Below are 21,957 nucleotides of genomic sequence, written 5' to 3' on the forward strand. Positions count from 1 at the left end.
CTATCCCATTGTAATGTCTAGCGAGGGGGTTTCCTATCCCATTGTAATGTCTAGCGAGGGGGTTTCCTATCCCATTGTAATGTCTAGCGAGGGGGTTTCCTATCCCATTGTAATGTCTAGCGAGGGGGTTTCCTATCCCATTGTAATGCCTAGCGAGTGTGTTTCCTATCCCATTGTAATGTCTAGCGAGGGGGTTTCCTATCCCATTGTAATATCTAGCGAGGGGGTTTCCTATCCCATTGTAATATCTAGCGAGGGGGTTTCCTATCCCATTGTAATGCCTAGCGAGTGTGTTTCCTATCCCATTGTAATATCTAGCGAGGGGGTTTCCTATCCCATTGTAATATCTAGCGAGGGGGTTTCCTATCCCATTGTAATATCTAGCGAGGGGTTTTCCTATCCCATTACAATGTCTAGCGAGGGGGTTTCCTATCCCATTATAATGTCTAGCGAGGGGGTTTCCTATCCCATTATAATAGCTAGCGAGGGGGGTTCCTATCCCATTGTAATGTCTAGCGAGGGGTTTCCTATCCCATTACAATGTCTAGCGAGGGGGTTTCCTATCCCATTATAATGTCTAGCGAGGGGGTTTCCTATCCCATTATAATGCCCAGCGAGGGGGTTTCCTATCCCATTGTAATGCCCAGCGAGGGGGTTTCCTATCCCATTGTAATGCCTAGCGAGGGGGTTTCCTATCCCATTGTAATATCTAGCGAGGGGGTTTCCTATCCCATTGTAATGCCTAGCGAGGGGTTTCCTATCCCATTGTAATGTCTAGCGAGGGGGTTTCCTATCCCATTGTAATGCCTAGCGAGGGGGTTTCCTATCCCATTGTAATGTCTAGCGAGGGGGTTTCCTATCCCATTGTAATAGCTAGCGAGGGGGGTTCCTATCCCATTGTAATGTCTAGCGAGGGGGTTTCCTATCCCATTATAATGCCTAGCGAGGGGTTTCCTATCCCATTATAATGCCAAGGGAGGGGGTTTCCTATCCCATTATAATATCTAGCGAGGGGTTTTTCTATTCCATTATAATATCTAGCGAGGGGTTTTTCTATTCCATTATAATGCCAAGGGAGGGGGTTTCCTATCCCATTATAATATCTAGCGAGGGGTTTTTCTATTCCATTATAATGTCTAGCGAGGGGTTTTTCAACCCATTATAATATCTAGCAAGGTGTTTTTCAACCCATTATAATATCTAGCGAGGGGTTTTTCTATTCCATTATAATGTCTAGCGAGGGGTTTTTCTATTCCATTATAATGTCTAGCGAGGGGGTTAACCTTTTGATCTGACTGCTTGTTTTTGTCTAGTTGCTGTTTCAAATCAAATCAAAGTTTATTGGCTGTCTACACAGAGTTGCAGATGTTACTGTAGATGCAGCGAAATGCTTGTGATTCTAGCTCCAACAGCAACACAAAACAACACATGCATAATCCAAAAAGTAAAAAGAAAGAAATTAAGAAATATCAGAACAAGCAATGTCAGAGTCCAGAATATACACTTAGTATACAAACAGTAAGACCTTTCCATGACATAGACTGACCAGGTGAATCCAGGTGAAAGTTATGATCCCTTTTTGATGTCACTTGTTAAATCCACTTCAATCAGTGTAAATGAAGGGGAGGAGACATGTCAAAGAAGCCTTGAGACAATTGAGACATGGATTGTGTCTGTGTGCCATTGAGAGGGTGAATGGGCAAGACAAAATATTTAAGTGCCTCTGAATGGGCTATGGTAGTAGGTGCCAGACGCACCAGTTTGTGTAAAGAACTGCAATGCCGGTGGGTTTTTCATTCTCAACAGTTTCCCGTGTGTATCAAGAATGGTCAACCACCCAAAGGACATCCAGCCAACTTGACACAACTGTGATAAGCATTGGAGTCAACATGGACCAGCATCCCTGTTTAACGCTTTAGACACCTTGTAGAGTCCCTGTAGTAGTTATATAGGATGAGCCATGACTTGATTACAGTATATACATACAGTTGAAGTCGGAAGTTTACATACGCCTTAGCCAAATACATTTAAACTCAGTTTTCACAATTCCTAACATTTAATCCTAGTAAAAATCTTAGGTCAGTTAGGATCACCACTTTATTTTAAGAATGTGAAATGTCAGAATAATAGTAGAGAGAATGATTTATTTCAGCTTTTATTTCTTTCATCACATTCCCAGTGGGTCAGAAGTTTACACACACTCAATTAGTATTTGGTAGCATTGCCTTTAAATTGTTTAACTTGGGTCAGAGCTGGAGTAACTGAATCAGGTTTGTAGGCCTCCTTGCTCACACACGCTTTTTCAGTTTTGCCAACAAACTTTCTATGAGATTGAGGTCAGGGGCTTTGTGATGGCCACTCCAATACCTTGACTTTGTTGTCCTTAAGCCATTTTGCCACAACTTTGGAAGTATGCTTGGGGTCATTGTCCATTTGGAAGACCCATTTACGACCAAGCTTTAACTTCCTGACTGATGTCTTGAGATGTTGCTTCAATATTTCCACATCATTTTCCAGTCTCATGATGTCATCTATTTTGTGAAGTGCACCAGTCCCTCCTGCAGCAAAGCACCCCCACAACATGATGCTGCCACCCCCGTGCTTCACGGTTGGGATGGTGTTCTTTGGCTTGCAAGCCTCCCCCTTTTTCCTCCAAACATTATGGTGGTATAACGATGGTCACTATGGCCAAACAGTTCTATTTTTGTTTCATCAGACCAGAGGACATTCCTCCAAAAAATGCGATCTTTGTCCCCATGTGCAGTTGCAAACCGTAGCCTGGCTTTTTATAGCGGATTTGGAGCAGTGGCTTCTTCCTCGCTGAGCAGCCTTTCAGTTTATGTTGATATAGGACTCGTTTTACTGTGGATATAGATACTTTTGTACCTGTTTCCTCCAGCAACTTGCTGTTGTTCTGGGATTGATTTTCACTTTTCGCACCAAAGTGCGTTCATCTCTAGGAGACAGAACGCGTCTCTTTCCTGAGCGGTATGACAGCTGCGTGGTCCCATGGTGTTTATACTTGCATACTATTGTTTGTACAGATGAACGTGGTACCTTCAGGTATTTGGAAATTACTCCCAAGGATGAACCAGACTTGTGGAGGTCTCCAATTTGTTTCCTGAGGTCTTGGCTGATTTCTTTTGATTTTCCCATGATGTCAAGCAAAGAGGCACTGAGTTTGAGCATTGAGTTTGAAGGTAGGCCTTGAAATAAATCCACAGGTAAACCTCCAATTGACTCAAATGATGTCAATTAGCCTATCAGAGGCTTCTAAAGCCATGACATCATTTTCTGGAATTTTCCAAGCTGTTTAAAGGCACAGTCATCTTAGTGTATGTAAACTTCTGACCCACTAGAATTGTGATACAGTGAATTATAAGTGAAATAATCTTTCTGTAAACAATTGTTGAAAAAAATTACTTGTGTCATGCACAAAGTAGATGTCCTAACCGACTTGCCAAAACTATAGTTTGTTAACAAGAAATTTGTGGAGTGATTGAAAAACGAGTTTTAATGACTCCAACCTAAGTGTATGTAAACTTCTGACTTCAACTGTATTAAGTGGTTAAAACAGTATGTAAACATTATTAAAGTGACCAGTGTTTGTACTGTATGTAGGGCAAAGCAGTTTCTAAGTTGCAGGGCAGGGTACTGGGTGGAGGTCAGCTACTGATGACTGTTTAACAGACTGATGGCCTGGAGATACACATCCCATGTAATGCATGCCTCAAATCCAATATGAGACTTAATTCCGGTGTTTGGTCTCAAAGATGCAGGCTTTCGTGTTTCCACCTATGAGCATCAGACCAAAAATGTTTTATTATGGAATACATTAACTGTCTGAAAAGGTACATGACTTCCTTAACTACACAATTATGTCAGTTCCTCCCGAGCTTTACCTTGGCGTGTTTTATGAAAACAGCAGTACATGTATTTGAGTGATGATTTCAATGTGGGTAGCCTTAATGGAAAAGCATGAGCATTAGCCTCAGTGCACATCAACAGCAGAGCAGACACCAACTCACTGACTCCCACCTTTTTCAGGTTTGCGTGGGCAAGGTCGTTGAGGATTCATGTAGGCCTAGATGGAAATAGTACAACTAAAACCGATGTTCTAAAAAGTGATGTTCAAGTTCTGTGGAAACATGAGAACATTTTGCCATTAGACTTTGCCATGGATTGCATGGTATGTACTGTATGCTGCCAAGTGTCAAAAAGTAGGCTATATAAATCACAGAAACTTCCCAGTGGCAAGTTGCATCACACTGACTGAAACCCGTCACTATTCTGAATTTGAGGAAGATAGAAATACTCTCTCCTCCCCTCCCTTCATTAAATTCTTTGAAGAGAGGAAGTCCATCCACTGGCTAGGCTGGTTGGTACAGCCTGGATTGAGTCCACAGTTACATCACTGCTTATGACATAATGATTTACGCACTAAGCTTGTTTCTGCCTAATATAATCTCATATAATCAGTAAAATGCATGAGATCACTAGGCATTGAACATCAACCTGTGTTTGGTCGTACAGTGCATTGTTTCAGACAACGTTCTCCTCTCATCTATGCATGGCAGAGTCAGGCTTTCTAAACCCCTGTTCAGATTTCCATCAGGACTCAGGTTTAGTGTAGGAAGGCATTTGATCACAGGTTACAAGCTGTTAAAAGCTGTTTGGTCTAGAATCAGAGGTTAATACAATGTGAACAGAGCTCAGTGACCTGTGGTGGATGTGTAGTCTGGTCTAGTGTGAGCTAGTCTGACATTAACACAATGGATAAATATCCCACAGAGCCAGATTACATGTTAAAGGTTTCACATGAATTCTAATGGAACAAATGTTTTATGTAACCACATTTGGAGCCATACGGGATGATTCCAATGTTTTAGCTACAAAATCAAACTCTGTCTCCCACAGTGTTTCCTTGCTTGATTTATAATGGCCCGCTGTGGGCTCCTCTATAGCACCCAGTAGCACTGGGCTTGCCACAGCGTGTAACGACATATGTGTGCAATGAGTTCCATTTCATAGGCAGACAGACATTCAAAGTCATCCATCCTGTGAATAAGTATCAATATATAATGGTACTATGAGCTATTTACTGGTTGTCTAGAACGATGACGCAACACTTTGTTGCAAAGTTCTGTGTACTAGTCACAGTGACATAAAAGTTTAGAGTGAGTAAGAGAAAGAGAGAGAGAAACGGAGGGAGAGAGAGAAAGTGAGAGGCCTGCCTGTAAGCTGTGAGGACCATATGGCTTGGTGCTAGGCAATAAAGCCACAGAGGTTAAGGGGCAGCTTATTAACATGAGAGGCACATAACCATAACCCACCCACCACAGACAGGAGTGGAATGTCACACTATTGCAAAGAACAGAAAAGAGGAACACCATTAAGATAGGTTGTTTGGCCTAAGAAAGAGAAAGCACTCTCATTAAGAGTAGAGAAAGTGACTCTCCAGTCCTGTTCAAACTTTTCTCTTCATTCCTAACAACTTCAGGCTGTTCGCCCAAGCAGCTGACTAACCTAACCAAGAGGGCAAAGCATTTCCATTTGCTTTCTGACAGGTTGGAAATCCAACTTGTTTCTTTGAATTATTTTCCTCCCCCTGAGAACACCTGAAAGTCATAGTGCCCAGTAGGCCCAGTAATTGCCTGGGCAGCCCTGCCTGCCTGTCTGTCAGAGTAGCATTCTAGAGGACGACAAGGACCAAGTCAGGCGATCCGAGTTAACATCATGGATGGCTGTGTCCCATAACATGCTCTGATTACACTGCATATCTCACATGGGACACATTCCTCCTGGTGGTAGGATGGTGGTGGTGGCAGGTTGGTGGTGGTGGCAGAGTTATGGTGAAGGTGGTGGTGGGAGGGATGGTGGGGTGGGGGTGGGGTTGGTGGTGGCATGGTGGTGGTTGCAGGGTTGTGGTGGGGGTTGTGCTGGTGGTGGCAGGGTGGTGGTGCTGGTGGGGGTGGTGACAGGGTGGTGGTAGTGGTTGGGGTGGCGGTGGCCGGGTGGTGGTGGTGGCATAGTGGGGAGGGTGGTGGTGGTGTTGGAAGGGTGTTGGTGGTGGTGGCAGCGTGGGGTGACATGGTGGTGGTGGTAGTGTGGTGGTGGTGGGAGCGTGGTGGTGGGGGTGATGGTGGTGGCACGGTTGTGGTGGTAGTGATAGGGTGGTAGTGGCAGTGTGGGGGTGGTGGTGGCATTTCATTTTAGTTAGGGTGGTAGTGGCAGTGTGGGGGGTGGTGGAGGCATGGTGGTGGCTGGTGGTGGCAGGGTGGTGGTGGTAGTGGTAGGGTGGTGGTGGCAGTGTGGGGGGGGGGTGGTGGGGGTGTGTGGTAGTGGTGGAGGCATGGTGGTGGTGGTGGTGGCAGGGTGGTGGTGGTGGTGGTGGCAGGGTGGTGGTGGTAGTGGTAGGGTGGTGGTGGCAGTGTGGGGGGGTGGTGGTGGTGGCAGGGTGGTGGTGGTAGTGGTAGGGTGGTGGTGGAGGCATGGTGGTGGTGGTGGTGGCAGGGTGGTGGTGGCAGTGTGGGGGGGTGGTGGAGGTGGTGGCAGTGGCAGGGTGGGGGTGGGGGTGGAAACCATATTTCTATGGAAAACAATTGGCCAGTCAGTTGTGCTCCAAACACAAAGGCACATGGAACAAAGGAACAGACCAGTGTACATTTTTACATTTACATTTTTAGTCATTTAGCAGACGCTCTTATCCAGAGCGACTTACAGTAGTGAATGCATACATTTAATTTCATACATTTTTTTTCCTGTGCTGGCCCCCCGTGGGAATCGAACCCACAACCCTGGTGTTGCAAACACCATGCTCTACCAACTGAGCTACAGGGAACAGTATGTACAGTATGTTGCAAACCAGTTACCCATCTAGGACAATACAGTGAATAAAACTAATCCTACCACTACTGATATTACTATAGATTAGAGAACAGACTACTTCTCAGGGAGCAGAGCAGCTCTCAGATGGTAACAGACCAGCTCTCAGCAGGTGCCTGGAGAAGCATGCGTCAGAGCTACTGAATCAGGGACAGGCCAAGAACAAGCCACTAGGAGAGTGTGCCATGTGCTGTGCATGTTTTGGCAAAACATTATAAGCTTGGGTTGACATTTTATAATGAATTGGCCGGCTTCCACCAACGATGCAGGTGTAAGGAAGCCAATTTACTGAGAACTACAATGGCTTTAAAAAAGATGACAACACAGCCAGGATAGCAGCAAAATAACAAAAGGTTAAGGACACTATTCAAGTGCTGTCTTGTCCTGAGTCCTGCCACGATTTATTTACAGAGATGAAGGAGCAGGACGAACACTGTGTGGAAAGTGAGAGTGAACTAACAGAGTTACAGGAGATTAAACAGACAGCAAACAACTGAATGTGTACACCGCCACCAAACGCAAATACTAGAAAAAGCTCAATTTCAAATACTCCGGAGACTATAGAAAATACATGTGGGAGAATACCAGGAATGTACATAATCAGTTATCACACATAAATATCAATGGCATGCTGTGTCAGAGAATGAAATAGAACAGTGTATTATCTATCTCTACGATATGTGCTGTGTTTCCTCAGTGTCACAACAGTAGGGTAGGAAGTGGGGAAACCGATCACTCACAGTGGGTGACATAATGTAATACCCTACGCTTCATATTTTGTGTACTGAAGAGACACACTGGATTAGAGATGATGAAAGGTCACAAGCGATTTACTATCACGGTAGCTAGCTACATCGTTACACCACGAAATGGAGGGAAAGACAGAATGATGGGGGAGGAAATTATTTTCAATATCATAACTGTGCTTTAGAAATGTTGAGCCGTACAGCTGTTACACATTCGGGATTATGATTATTTAACCTCACAATTATCTCTGGGTTAGTAATCCTAATCTGGCCTGAACCAATCAACTCACAGCCTTTACCAAGCCTGGTTGTTAACCTACAAGCTGGGCTCTTTGTGCTAGAATTTAAACAACCCTGCAATCAGATTACGTCGAATATAACTGACTTGCATCCTCACTCACTGGATAGATTATCCCTAAGAACCAGACAGGTTACAAATGTTGTTCAGTGAGATCTGTGTAGTATTGTATGGCAGAGAGGTGTGTATACAGAGCTGGTTGTGATGTAAGTGCGAGGTCAGTTGGGGGATGAGGTAGGCTTTTGCCCAAGCACTACACATCGGATTCAAATAATCAAAGCTTGATGATGACTTGGTTATTTGACGTGCGCCCAGGGGGTCCCCAGGACTGAGTTTGGGAAACCCTGCTGTAGCTATTGACTTCTAGCCACTACATTTGTGACTGCCCTGCTGCCACACTTTGCACTACACTTTGATTCAAAGTAGACAAATAGACTGAAAAAGGGAAAATAATGCCTCATACAATATTAAACCACAACATTGAGAGTAAAAAATTAAACAGAATATCCCAGGCTAGTCAGATACAACAGAAATAAAGACTATTCTGGCTGCAGTGATTTCAGACCGATGTGATTTCTGTCAGGCCCAGAGAGGATAATGACAACATGTGCAAAGAGGAAGGAGGTGCAGTGAGCCATTCACCATTACTACAATTCACATTTATATAGTGGAACCATAAAAAATTAAACAGCAGCGCACTTCGGTTAATGGACATCTTCATGATCCCTGTAATATTACTCCCAGACAGAAACACCGACCTGAGGCTGAGGGTAGAGAAGGAGGGCAAGCTAGGGGAATTAGAATACCATTATGCTACCCTCTGTGGCCGACTAGCCATACGGGACAATCGATGCCTCCCAATTGCACCCTATTCCCTTTATAGAGCACTACTATGACCAGGGCCCTCTGCACTATATAGGGTATCATTTCGGACACAGCCTACAGCATGTTAAACTCTATTTAAAACCCTCAGTGGTACACTTGCCATAAGGGAGTATGTTTAATGTACACTCTATTTAATGTTTCTATAAAAAGGCCTTTTCTATTGACCCAGTGCAGATGTTAGGGACTGTGGGACAGAAGCAGACCGTGTGTGTGTGTGTGTGTGTGTGTGTGTGTGTGTGTGTGTGTGTGTGTGTGTGTGTGTGTGTGTGTGTGTGTGTGTGTGTGTGTGTGTGTGTGTGTGTGTGTGTGTGTGTGTGTGTGTGTGTGTGTGTGTGTGGCCCACTGACTGTAGCTGACCCTCACTCAGTTTCTCGGCCAGTATCAGGATCTGGTTATTGTGGTGTGTTTCCTATAACCTCAATCGTGTGTGTGTGTCCTGCCCTGCCCTGCATGGCTCTGTGGTGTCAGTGTTAAAAGGATTAGAGGTGCTTTAATGTTTCCCAGCTGTAACTGAGTCAACACCCTCTCTCTCCCAAGTTTGATGAAGCGGTAAAATTATCACATTTAGATTCAATATTCAAATGAACCCTCAATTTGCTTCCCACATGCATTTCCATGTGGAATCTGTCTGGCACTCACTCTTCTCCTCTCTCTCTCTCCCCCTTTCTCTACCTCTCTCTCTCTCTCTCTCTCTCTCTCCATCTACATCAGCCTCATTATTCAAGCTTTGCTGCCTTACATTACATACTCCATACAAAGTATTCTACATGTAACTTAATGCCTGCTTTGGCAGAAACCCCCCTCTTTAATGCATTTTAACTTTGAGCCTTGTTGATTTTCACTCCTTCTCTCTCTTGCACAGGTTTTACAGAGTGAATCCATTACATTTACATGCTAGTCATTTAACAGACGCTCTTATCCATAGCGACTTACAATTAGGGCATTCATCTTAAGATAGCTGGGTGAGAAAGCAACACATCACAATCGTATCAAGTAAATTTCCCCTCAACAAAGTATTTAACAGCAAAGTAATTTAAGATACTCTTCAAAGAGGTAGGGTTTCAGACGTTTTCGGAAGATGAGCAGGGACTCTGATGTCCTGACTTTATGGGGAAACTTGTTCCACCATTGGGATGCCAGGACAGAGGAGAACTTTGACTGGACTGAGCAGCAACTGCCCTTATGTAGGGGTGGGAGGGACAAGAGACCAGAGGTGGCGGAATGGAGTGCTCAGGTTGGGGTGTATGGTTTAAGCATAGCCTGAATGGGAGGAGGGGCAGTTCCCCTTGCTGCTCTGTAGGCAAGCAGCAGGGTCTTGAAGATGATGCGAGCTTCAACTGAAAGCCAGTGGAGTGTGCGGAGGGGCGGTTTGACATGGGAGAACTTAGGAAGGTTGAACACAAGGCGGGCTGCAAAATTCTGGATAAATTGCAGGGGTTTGATGGCACAAGTGGAGAGCCCAGCCAACAGAAAGTTGCAGTAGTCTAGACGGGAGATGACAAGTCCCTGGATTAGGACCTGCGCCACCTCCTGTGTGAGGAAATGTTGTACTCTACGGATGCTGTAGAGCATGACCCTGCAGGAGCGAATCACTGCTTTGATGTTTGCAGAGAACGTCAGGGTGTTGTCCAGGGTCACACCAAGGTTCTTTGCACTCTGGGAAGTGGAGACCGTGGAGTTGCCAAACAGGATGGAGAGGTCTTGGAGTGGGCAGGCCTTCCCGGGAGGAAGAGCAGCGCCGTCTTGTCGAGGTTGAGCTTGAGGTGGTGTTATTGTAATCAAAAGGAGAGACTTTTACATTTCTTCAAAACAATCTAACTTTATTATTTAATTACTGCAGTAATGGATCTGGTCGGTTATCACCCCTGGAGGTGATCACTGAGAACTTAACGAGCTGGTTTGAGCCACAGCATTTTATAGCAAAGTCCATCCTCCTTCAGTCTACATGACAAACAACAGATGTATGGAATGGGTCACAAGGATAAGATTAGTATGAAAGAAACTTATAATTCACAGCAGACAGTATGTCACTGTGTTGAGACCAGGGTCTATCCCTGGAGTCATCTCTCCCTGGTACCTTATAGAACAGAAACATTAACTCATGCTCTGGAATGCGGTATCACCCAAAGACATCGGAAATCTTCTAGAGGTCCATCCTCAGTAGAATACGCACAGATGAGTGTTCTAACAACCCTTATTCTGTTGCATAAAACAACCAGTTGATGCAATAACAGCATTATAACATAATCTTGTAATTTCCACCATAAGGGTAAAAAGATTGTTCTGAAAGAGCTAATGAGAGTTGGTGAGAGAGAGCACGCTCAAGTGTTTTGGAAAGACAACAAAGAAGGGAAACCGGTCTGTAGTTTTTGACATCAGAGGGGCCGAGTGTTGGTTTCTTGAGGATGGGAGTTACTCTGGCCATCTTGACGTCAGAAGGGACGCAGACAGTGGTCAGGGATAAGTTGATGAGGGAAGTGAGTAATGGGGGGTAGTCTCCAGAGATGGTCTGGAGAAGGGAGGAGGGGATGGGGTCAAGTGGGCAGGTTGTTGGGTGAACATCACTAGTCGTAGGATTTAATCTGGAGAGAGAGGGGAGAAAGAGGTCAAGGCGTAGGGTAGTTTTGTGTGAGTGGGATCAGTGGGCTCAGTAGGCTTCAGGTGAATGAGGAGCGGATGTCGTCAACCTTTTTTTCAAAGTGGTTGACAAAGTCATCCGCAGAGAGGGAGGAAGGAGCAGGTGGAGGATTAAGGAGGGAGGAGAACGCGGAGAAGAGTTTCCCAGGGTTGGAAACAGAAGCTTGACATTTGGAGTGATAGAAATTGACTTTAGCAGCAGATAGAGAGGAAGAGAAGGTATAGAGGAGGGAGGGGAAGGATTAATGAATTTTCCTCCATTTCTGCTCAGCTGCCCGCAGTCCTGTTCTGTTAGCACGCAGTGCATCCACAAGCTTTCTGTGATTTTTGCAGTGATTCGCACTTTTGTAACTGATATGATGACTCAATCACTCTTACTGAAATCCATACAAAAAGAAGCGGCTGCTGCTACAACTAGGGTAATATTAATTGAGTGGAAAATGATTAAGGACTCACTGAAATTCTAAAATCAAATGTGAGAAAAAAAGACAACAGCCTACTGTACGTATGAGGCATTATTTTACCCAGTCGCTGTCAGTCAGGAAGTCTGCTTTGAATCATAGTGTGACAGTGCAGTTGTAGCCTTTGGCAATTTCAACTGAAGTGAAACATGATTAAGTACATTTTGAAATTCTAAAATCTAATGTGAAAAAAAGACAACAGCTTCATTGTCAGTGGTAACTAACATTCAACCGATCATCTCACTGAAACTCTTACTTCTAGAAATCCCTAAATAATTTAACACATATATATTTAACCAGGGTCACCTCTGCATGAGTATACTAAAACACTAAAGGTTTCACTCCACTCTAACCCCACTAGAAGAGCTGTTTTTCCTTTTAAACAACATTGACCTCAAAGAGAGTAATGGGTCCAGTGGAAGATATCAGGGCTCATAACAAGATATCAGTAAGGGCCTAGAAGAAGACAGACCAACTGAAAGGTTCAACCAAGGTTACAGATAGATTAAATAAAACATACAATGCATATATTCCTTAAATAAATGAAGAAACGTAGAAGCAGATAACCTGACGTTGCATCAATACAGTTAAACTCACTCCTACATCAGTGTGTTTGTGTTTTGGACATTTTGCCAGTCCCCACAAGGAAAAAAGCAATTTCACGCTTAGGGGTTAGGTTTAGGGTCAGGGTTAGAATTAGGTTTATGGGTAAGGGATTAGGTTTTGCGTTAGGAGTTAGGGTAAGGTTTATGGGTTTGGGAAAACAAATGTTTTCTTAACCTGCACCCAAGAAAGCGAAGGTAACCTGCCTAAATTATTACTGCCCCGTAGCACTCACATCGGTAGCCATGAAGTGCTTCGAAAGGCTGGTCATGGCTCACATCAACACCATCATGCCAGAAACCCTAGACCCACTCCAATTTGCATACCGCCCCAACAGATCCATAAATGACACAATCTCAATCGCAATCCACACTGCCCTTTCCCTCCCGGAAAAAAGGAACACCAATGTGAAAATGCTGTTCATTGACTACAGCTCAGCGTTCAACACCATAATACCCACAAAGCTCATCACTAAGCTAAGGACCCTTGGACTAAACACCTCCCTCTGCAACTGGATCCTGGACTTCCTGACAGTTTGCCTCCAGGTGGTATGGGTAGGCAACAACACGCTGATCCTCAGGGTTGTGTGCTTAGGCCCCCCCTGTACTCCCTGTTCACCCACAACTGCGTGGCCAAGCATGACTCCAACACCATCATTAAGTTTGCTGACGACACAACAGTGGTAGGTCTGATCACCGACAACGATGAGACAGTCTATAGGGAGGAGGTCAGAGACCTGGCAGTGTGGTGCCAGGACAACAACCTCTCCCTCAACGTGAGCAAGACAAAGGAGCTGATCGTGGACTATAGGAAAAGGAGGGCCGAACAGCCCCCCATTAACATCAACAGGGCTGAAGTGGAGAGGGTCGAGAGTTTCAAGTTCCTTGGTATCCACATCACCAATGAACTATCATGGTCCAAACACACCAAGACAGTTGTGAAGAGGGCACGACCACACCTTTTCCCCCTCAGGAGACTGAAATGATTTGGCATGGGTCCCCAGATCCTCATAAAGTTCTACAGCTGCACCATCGAGAGCATCTTGACCGGTTGCATCACCGACTGGTATGGCAACTGCTCGGCATATGATCATAAAGCACAACAGAGGGTAGTGCGTACGGCCCAGTACCTCACTGGGGTCAAGCTTCCTAACATCCAGGACCTACAGTACCAGTCAAAAGTTTGGACACACCTACTCATTTCAGGGTTTTTCTTTATTTCTACTATTTTAATAATAAGAATAATATAATATTATTCTAATATTAATAGAATATTAGAATAATAGAGAAGACATCAAAACTCTGAAATAACACATATGGAATCATGTTGTAACTAAAAAAGTGTTAAACAAAAATATATTCTTCAAAGTAGCCACCCTTTGCCTTGATGACAGCGTTGCACACTCTTGGCATTCTCTCAAACAACTTCATGAGGTAGTCACCTGGAAAGCATTTCAATTAACAGGTGTGCCTTGTTAAAAGTTAATTTGTGGAATTAAAGGACACCAATAAGGACACCAATAAGAAGAAGAGACTTGCTTGGGCCAAGAAACACAAGCAATGGACATAAGACCGGTGGAAATCTGACCTTTGGTCTGATGAGTCCAAATTTCAGATTTTTGATTCCAACCACCGTGTCTTTGTGAGACGCAGAGTAGGTGAACAGATGATCTCCACATGTGTGGTTCCCACCGTAAAGCATGGAGGAGGAGGTTTGATGGTGTGGGGGTGCTTTGCTGGTGACACTGTCAATGATTTATTTAGAATTCAAGGCAGACTTAACCAGCATGGCTACCACAGCATTCTGCAGCGATACACCATCCCATCTGGTTTGCGTTTAGTGGGACTATCATTTGTTTTTCCACAGGACAATGACCCAACCCATCTCCAGGCTGTGTAAGGGCTATTTGACCAAGAAGGAAAGTGGTGGAGTGCTGCATCAGATGACCTGGCATCCACAATCACCCAACCTCAACCCAATTGAAATGGTTTGGGATAAGTTGCAGAGTGAAGGAGTGATGAGGACTGCAGAGTGAAGGAAAAGCAGCCAACAAGTGCTAAGCATATGTGGGAACTGTTGGAAAAGCATTCCAGGTGAAGCTGGTTGAGAGAATGCCAAGAGTGTGCAACGCTGTCATCAAGCCAAAGGGTGGCTATTTTGAGGAATCTAAAATCAAAAATATATTTTGATTTGTTAACACTTTTTTGGTTACTACATGATTCCATGTGTTATTTCATAGAGTGCTGATCTAGGATCAGTGTTGTCTCTTAAATCATAATGAATACGAGTGGAGACCTGATCCTAAATCAGCATTCCTACTCTGAGACGCTTTGTGAATACCGGCCCTGACCTGTGCCAATACCTGCTGTTCTGTTTTTACTGGTGGCATGTCCATGTTTGAGGTATTGCATATCGTTCCATAATAGTGTTGAGTCACGATAAACTGATGATTCACTATTTTATTACATAATACATAAAGTACTGAAATGCAGTTCCATCCCCTGATCATCAGTATATTGCCTTTTCCAATGAGTGCATATCTTAATATTTTAGATCACAAACATTGGAATATGAACTTTAGCTCCTGACAAGAAGAAAATGGTCAAATTAGCATTTTTCCTGGCAGCCCGTGTCAGTGTGCTAGCTGTGCCATGTGATTAGCATTTTGATTAAGAGACAAACAAACAGAGAAATAACACATGCATAAAGAGAGCTTAGTTAGAGGGTGTCATGCCAGTGAGCCACACAGCACTGTGGCCATGTAACGAGTGTCGTACGGAGTAGACCAAGGTGCAGCGGGTTGAGTGCTCATTTTAACTTTTATTGAGACACGTAACAAGACAAGACACTAACGCACAGTATTGCAGGCTAAACACAGCTATGCAAAAACAACTTCCCACAAACGACAGGTGAAAAAGGGCTACCTAAGTATGACTGCCAATCAGCAACAACAATGTACAGCTGTTCCTGATTGAGAGCCATACCCGGCCAACACAAAGAAATATACAACATAGAAAAACCATAGAAATACAAAACATAGAACAAAACCCCAAAACCCCGACAACACAAAACAAACACACCCCTGCCACGCCCTGACCAAACTACAATGACAAATAACCCCTATTACTGGTCAGGACATGACAGGCCAACTAGATAAATTGACAAGATCCGATGCAGGGGAGGAATTAAAAGTCCACTTGAAGGAAAGAAATATTGGCTGCAATAAGCTGTTATAATCAGAGGTGAAATGGAAGCCGCAGTGATGTGTCTCACTTGGTAGAGTATGGCACTCGCAACACCAGGGTTGTGGGTTCAATTCCCATGGGGACAGGATGAAAATGTATGCACTTACTAATGTAAGTCGCTCAGGATAAGAGCGTTTGGTAAATGGAAAACACGCAGGCAGGCAGACTCTACTCAGCCTCCGATCATACACATCGTGCAGGTGACTCTTGCTAACTGGTTTTCCAGCCTTCCATAGTAGTTAGTTGCCTGGTTAAGGAACACAAGCTGCTTTATGAAGTTAAAAACAATGGTATTAAGTTTAACAGTAAAACAATAGTCTAGCTTTGATTGTCTTTCTCCCCCTTGGGTATAGAAAAATAGACTGTCTTGCTCAACCCTCCCACTTTCCCCATTGCATTCCATAGCCAGGTTCTGACAAGCCTCTCTCTTTTCTACAGAGAAAACTGATTTTTTTCTAGCCCTAACTGTTCAAAAGTTATGACCCATATTACCAGCACTAAGTATTTTTAAAATCATTATTATTTTATTAATTTTAAAAATTGCCTTAGGGACTCGTGACTCGACCATTGGTGACTCAGACTTGGACTCGAGCACTGGGGACTTGGGACTCAACTTGGACTAAAGATTTAGTGACTAAAAGTTTAGCGACTCGTCTATATCACTGGGAAGAAGTAACAAAGACAAACACACAAGAAGGTGGCAGGAAGCCTAGTGGTTAGAGCGTTGGACTAGTAATCGGAAGGTTGCAATATCAAATCCCCGAGCTGACAATGTAAAAACCTGTCGTTCTGCCCCTGAACAAATCACTGTTCTCAGGCCGTCATTGAAAATAAGAATTTGTTCTTAACTGACTTGCCTAGTTTAATAAAGGCAACAAAAAAAATTAAGAATAGTCATGTGTGGTTTTGTGTGGTTCAGCTAATAATAGCATAGTCCTAGCAACACCAGAGTTGTGGGTTCAATTCCAGCTCGTGTCACATACAGTATATATATAACAAAATATATGCACTCACGGAACTGTAAGTTGCAAGTCAGCTAAATGGTATAGAAAAGTTTGCAGCATGGATTTTGCACATAGAATCTCTATTGGTTGTTCTCTGACAGACAGTGTTCCCTTTCTCTTTCTTCTTCTCCTGATATATAACCTAACGTCCTAGTCCTGTCAGGAACAACACAATATGATTCATTACCCCTTTAGAAAGAAATCAGAGTCTTCCTCTGATTCCTCTCCGCTACCTTCCATCATTGCTAATTACTGAAACTAGCTGACCTTCCCTCCATCTCTTCATCCCTCCACCCTAGTATGCATCCCAAATGGCACCATATTCATTATATAGGGATATATTAGGAAGGGAATAGGTGGCTATTTGGGACACAGACCCAGTCTCCTGGGCACGGTGCGGTCAGTTATCATATTACTTTCTGCCCCATTCCTGCCCACTTTAGGAGAGGCAGCCCCTGGGCTCAGCTCCACCAAAGTAGAAATAGGCCCACATGTGGAATGTGAATATATTTGCTGCATTCACAGAAAGAAAGAGAGAGAGATAGAGACATAGAGAGAATGAGAGAGAGAGAAAGAGAGAGGTGTGTATTGGCATATTTCATATATATAGCAATTCATTAATTTAGCTAATTCTACTTTGTAAACAGTTTATATAATTATGTAACCTTTAACGAGAAAACATCTTGCAGTTAGTTAATGCAAGTAATGTACTGTTTATAATATGCCAAAAGCATTGACTGATATAATCCATAAATGCCAATGAAGTTGGTTACAGTCAGCATCACTTATTCATATCATAGCTAGATAGTGTCGGTGATATCAGGTTCTCCCTCTGGGTGTGAAACAGTAGTGTTGTGCTGCTAGACAAGGCTCATCATATCACTGTCAACAGTGTCAATGTCATTGTTTCCCCATCACAAGACAATTATCTTCCAATAAACTGAGAATGATTAGAACCATAGCTACAGGACAGGACAGGTGGAGGGCTGAGGAGAAGATACAGTGGGTGTGTCCCAAATGGCACCCTACTCCATATAGTGCCCATAGGGCTCTGGTCAAAATTAGTGCACTATAAAGGGAATAGGGTGACATTTGGGACACATTCAGTGCTTAAGCATCCCATAGATCACCTTCACACTAAGATGGAGGCTCTATAAATCATACCAGACAGAATGGGACTAATTACAGACTGCACCCCAAATGGCACCCTATTCCCTATATAATTCACTTAAAGCAAATGCTAAAAAGTATTTTAAAGACTTCAAATATATTTTTAACCCAGGTCTGCCAGTCACTTAAAAAGCTATCTCATCTCACTACACAATAGCAGTCACAGGGGCAGGGACCATATAGGCCTATCCTAAGTGTTTGCACAAGAGCAAAGTTTGCAGTGATAATAGCTTATTACTTTATAGTAGATGGAGATTAATCAACCCCGAGTTTGTTTCAGCCTAAAACAGCTTGATTTGGAATTGAGGAATGGGGCTGGGGATCATACGCAGCGTTATAGATACAAGGAGCGTCAGTCCATGAGATTGCCATGATAATTTGTGACTGAATAAAGCAAGTCCATTTCTTTACAATCAAAATAGCTTATTATTAAATCAACTATACCCAGTGGGGATAGGGGCTGCCTCTCCTAAAGTGGGCTGGAATGGGCCTCCTGTGTTTTCAGAGAAGCCCTAAGGATTTATAAAATAATTGTTGTAGTTTTAAAATATACATGTTGTTTTAATTTCTATTTAATCTTTCAAGAATATTTCAATGGTATTGTAATTAAATTAATATTTTCAATGATATTCTGATTTAGTCTTGTGTTGGAAAGGAAAGGGTTAACGGTGAAGAGAAAAAAGATCCAATCAGGATTTTTCTTTGGTAGTCTGGGTAGATAAACTTAGCTAGCTAAGTCAGCCATTGGCTAAGCCCTCGGAAGCTAGATAGAAGGCATCTTCCATTGAGGGAGTTCTATTAACCTGAAACATGGTGCATCGGTCTATGGACCATGACGTGAACGGGAAAAAGAGGTAAGGGAGGAGCACCCTTCTCAAATCGAACCGTAATCTGCGCCACTCAGTCAAACTAGTTTTCATTGGTGAGCAGATAAAGCGTCTTTATCAAAAGCAATCACTTTTGCATGTGAAAACACAGAATCCTACTCATTTCTCTACATGCTTAATCTAGCCTAGGCTACGTCACTTTTGTTTTGAGCCGACTTCGCTGTGGACTTGGAACAGGGCACCTGGCTCACGTCCAGAGACAGACCTGTTCCGAAACTAATTCCAATCACTTTTTATCCTGTGCAAGATAAACAAATCACCTCAACTGTATTAGTGCAGAATTTTGGAGCGACAGTTGTCTCAACCAATCACATTTTGACTTGTAAAAAAAAAATTATGGAAAGGCAGACAGGTCACTGCAATAGTGAACAGTAGCTAGCTAGCCTTTGTTGTAGGCTAGTTAAAAGTGTGTAGCGTCTGCAACAAGTGTTATCGAAGAGGATGTTGATGCTAATTTGTTGGCTTTGCCCTTTTCAAGATAAACTAAAGTTGGATTAATTGGTGCCTCTAGGGCAATTTATGTGAATGTTGATGTGTATATTGATATGTATAGTGTACACTAAGTGTACAAAACATTAAGAATACCTGCTCTTTCCATGACAGACTGACCAGGGGAATCCAGGTAAAAACTACAGTATGATCCCTTATTGATGTCACTTGCTAAATCCCCTTCAAATCAGTGTAGATGATGGGGAGGAGACATGCTAAAGAAGGATTTGTAAACCTTGAGACAATTGAGACATGGATTGTGTATGTGTGCCATTCAGAGAGTGAATTGGCAAGACAAAAGATTTAAGTGCCTCTGAACGGGGTATGGTAGTGCCAGGCGCACCGGTTTGTGTCAAGGTTCTTAATGTTTTGTACACTCAGTGTATATTGATGTGTTAGATGTGTATACAGTGCACATCTGTGAAAGAGACCTTGGTCTCAGCATGAGTCCCTGTACATTCCTGGATCGCTCGTCTTTTCAGTTCGCTGCAGCTAACGACTGGAACGAGCTGCAACACTCAAACTGGACAGTTTTATCTCAAACTCTTCATTCAAAGACTCAATCATGGACACTCTTACTTACAGTTGTGGCTGCTTTGCGTGATGTATTGTTGTCTGTACCTTCTTGCCCTTTGTGCTGTTGTCTGTGGCCAATGATGTTATTACCCTGTTTTGTGCTGCTACCATGTTGTGCTGCTGCCATGTTGTGTTGCTACCATGTTGTTGTTATGTTGTGTTGCTACTATGCTGTGTTGTCATGTGTTGCTGCCATGCTCTGTTGTTGTCTTAGGTCTCTCTTTATGTAGTGTTGTGTTGTCTCTCTTGTCGTGATGTGTGTTTTATCCTTTATTTTTATTTAATTGATTTGTATTTTTAATCCCAGCCCCCGTCCCCGCAGGAGGCCTTTTGCCTTTGGGTAGGCCGTCATTGTAAGTAAGAATGTGTTCTTAACTGACTTGGCTAGTTAAATAAAGGTTAAATAAAAATAAAAATAATAATAATAAATAATGGTTAAATATGCAAATACATTAAGCACATCTAAATAGAAGACATTACTTTGATACTTCATAAAACTTATGTCAATAAAGATAAGCATTCTGCTCTAAGAGCTGTATAGTCTACTAATAGACAGAAACATGCGAAAAATGGTTGTCACTTAACTCTACCCTGCTGTAAAATGTGTATAAAAAAAATACTCTGTCAATGTCAGACAAGATCCAAAAAGTGGATACATACAGTCATTGGGGCGGCAGGTGGCCTAGTGTTGGGCCAGTAACTAGGTAGCCTAGCGTCGGGCCAGTAACCGAAAAGTTGCTGGATCGAATCCCGAGCTGACCGGGTAAAAATCTGTTGTTCTGCCCCTGAAAAATGCACTTAACCCACGCTTCCCTCGTAGGCCGTCAATGTAAATATGAATTTGTTCTTAACTGACTTATCATCCACTTATTCTAAAATTATCAAGCAGCATTCTGGGCACTGTAGGCAGATCAGCTCTTCATTTTAAACAAAACACATATACCTAACAGACAACAAAAGACAAGAATTTGAATAATGGATTTGTAAAGGATTATCTCATGACAACAAAGCTTGTAGCCCAATGACAGCATTATCACTAGGCTGCACAAAGCGAAAGCGTTAGCCCACTATCAGTCTTTTCCCCTGGATCTATTTATTAATTTCTTCAATCTTACTCATTGCCTACAATCAAGGTGGACTGACCTGCCTGAAAACGATCACTGAATAGGACAGAAATCGAACTTAAAACCTAATAATTATATGGAGAGATGTCCTTTTCTTTCTTTCTTTTTTGGATGAAATGCATGCCCTGTTTAGCCACCATGGAAATTATATGACATTACTTGACACGAAGCTATGGATTTATTTCCTAACAGGTGGCATGTGTGCAAGAGCCAAGACAAATTAATAACACGTGCATTACTGGTCCGCAAAATAGGAGAACAAACTACGCACGACGATGCTCAGTTGACATAACAGTCTCGCATAACATTCTCGCAGTCAAGCTCGCTTTCAAATTCTGAAGACACAGAATAACACTTTTATTGCAATTCAATTTTCAAATAACTTTCAACTAAGAAAATTGCTTCCAAAAACAGACTAAACTTCGCGTAAAATGAAAGAATAATGCCCCATGTCTATTATTTCAGTGAAGAAATGTAAGGAGTTCGTTAATAAAGTGGGAACGTCCAGTTGACTCCATCTATTTACCTTGCAAATGGTTCGGTGTGAAATGATGAGGAAATCCGCTCAAATCCATTTGATAATAACTCACGTCTTGCAGTGTATTGCATTACCTGTAGATACCCTTGGATGTCAGGAAAGTAAAACCGTCTCCGTTTTCTTGCCGGTTGTTCCAAACGCCTTCTCCACTGACTCGCGCTCAGAATGTTTGACTGCTATGAGCTGCATGCGCTTGCTCTGCTTTGACCAAAAAACCTTCACGCATGCTCATCCCGGGGCGGAGGCAGCAGTAGCAGAACTACCTGAGCCCGCGCAGTACACTATGGCCTACATTATGCTACCAGTACCGTCTTCCTTGAGTCTTCCTGCTCTGAAAAAAAGTGTTTTCTTTCTCTCAGCTTTATTTAAAAAATAAAAATACTTTGACATTAATCGCTGGTGTTTACTA

The 21,957-nt window shown here is 43.1% G+C and overlaps 1 protein-coding gene across 2 annotated transcripts in view; it reads right to left on the minus strand.

Moving 5' to 3' along the window:
• Positions 1 to 21,734, minus strand: part of LOC106586462 (zinc finger protein 385B) — a 170,701-nt gene extending 148,967 nt beyond the window's left edge. The window contains exon 1 of one of the 2 annotated variants that reach the window (XM_014173811.2): positions 21,623 to 21,734. Coding sequence is in view for 1 of the 2 variants with exons in the window: in XM_014173809.2 (XP_014029284.1) it covers positions 21,537 to 21,585 (49 nt within the window). In the remaining variant the exon portion in view is untranslated. Of the gene's footprint in view, positions 1 to 21,536 lie in introns of both variants that reach the window. The other variant, XM_014173809.2, reaches the window with a different exon arrangement.
• Positions 21,735 to 21,957: the final 223 nt, after the last annotated feature.

This window comes from Salmo salar, chromosome ssa25 (assembly GCF_905237065.1).
Source record: "Salmo salar chromosome ssa25, Ssal_v3.1, whole genome shotgun sequence".
NCBI classification, from domain to species: Eukaryota; Metazoa; Chordata; class Actinopteri; order Salmoniformes; family Salmonidae; genus Salmo; species Salmo salar.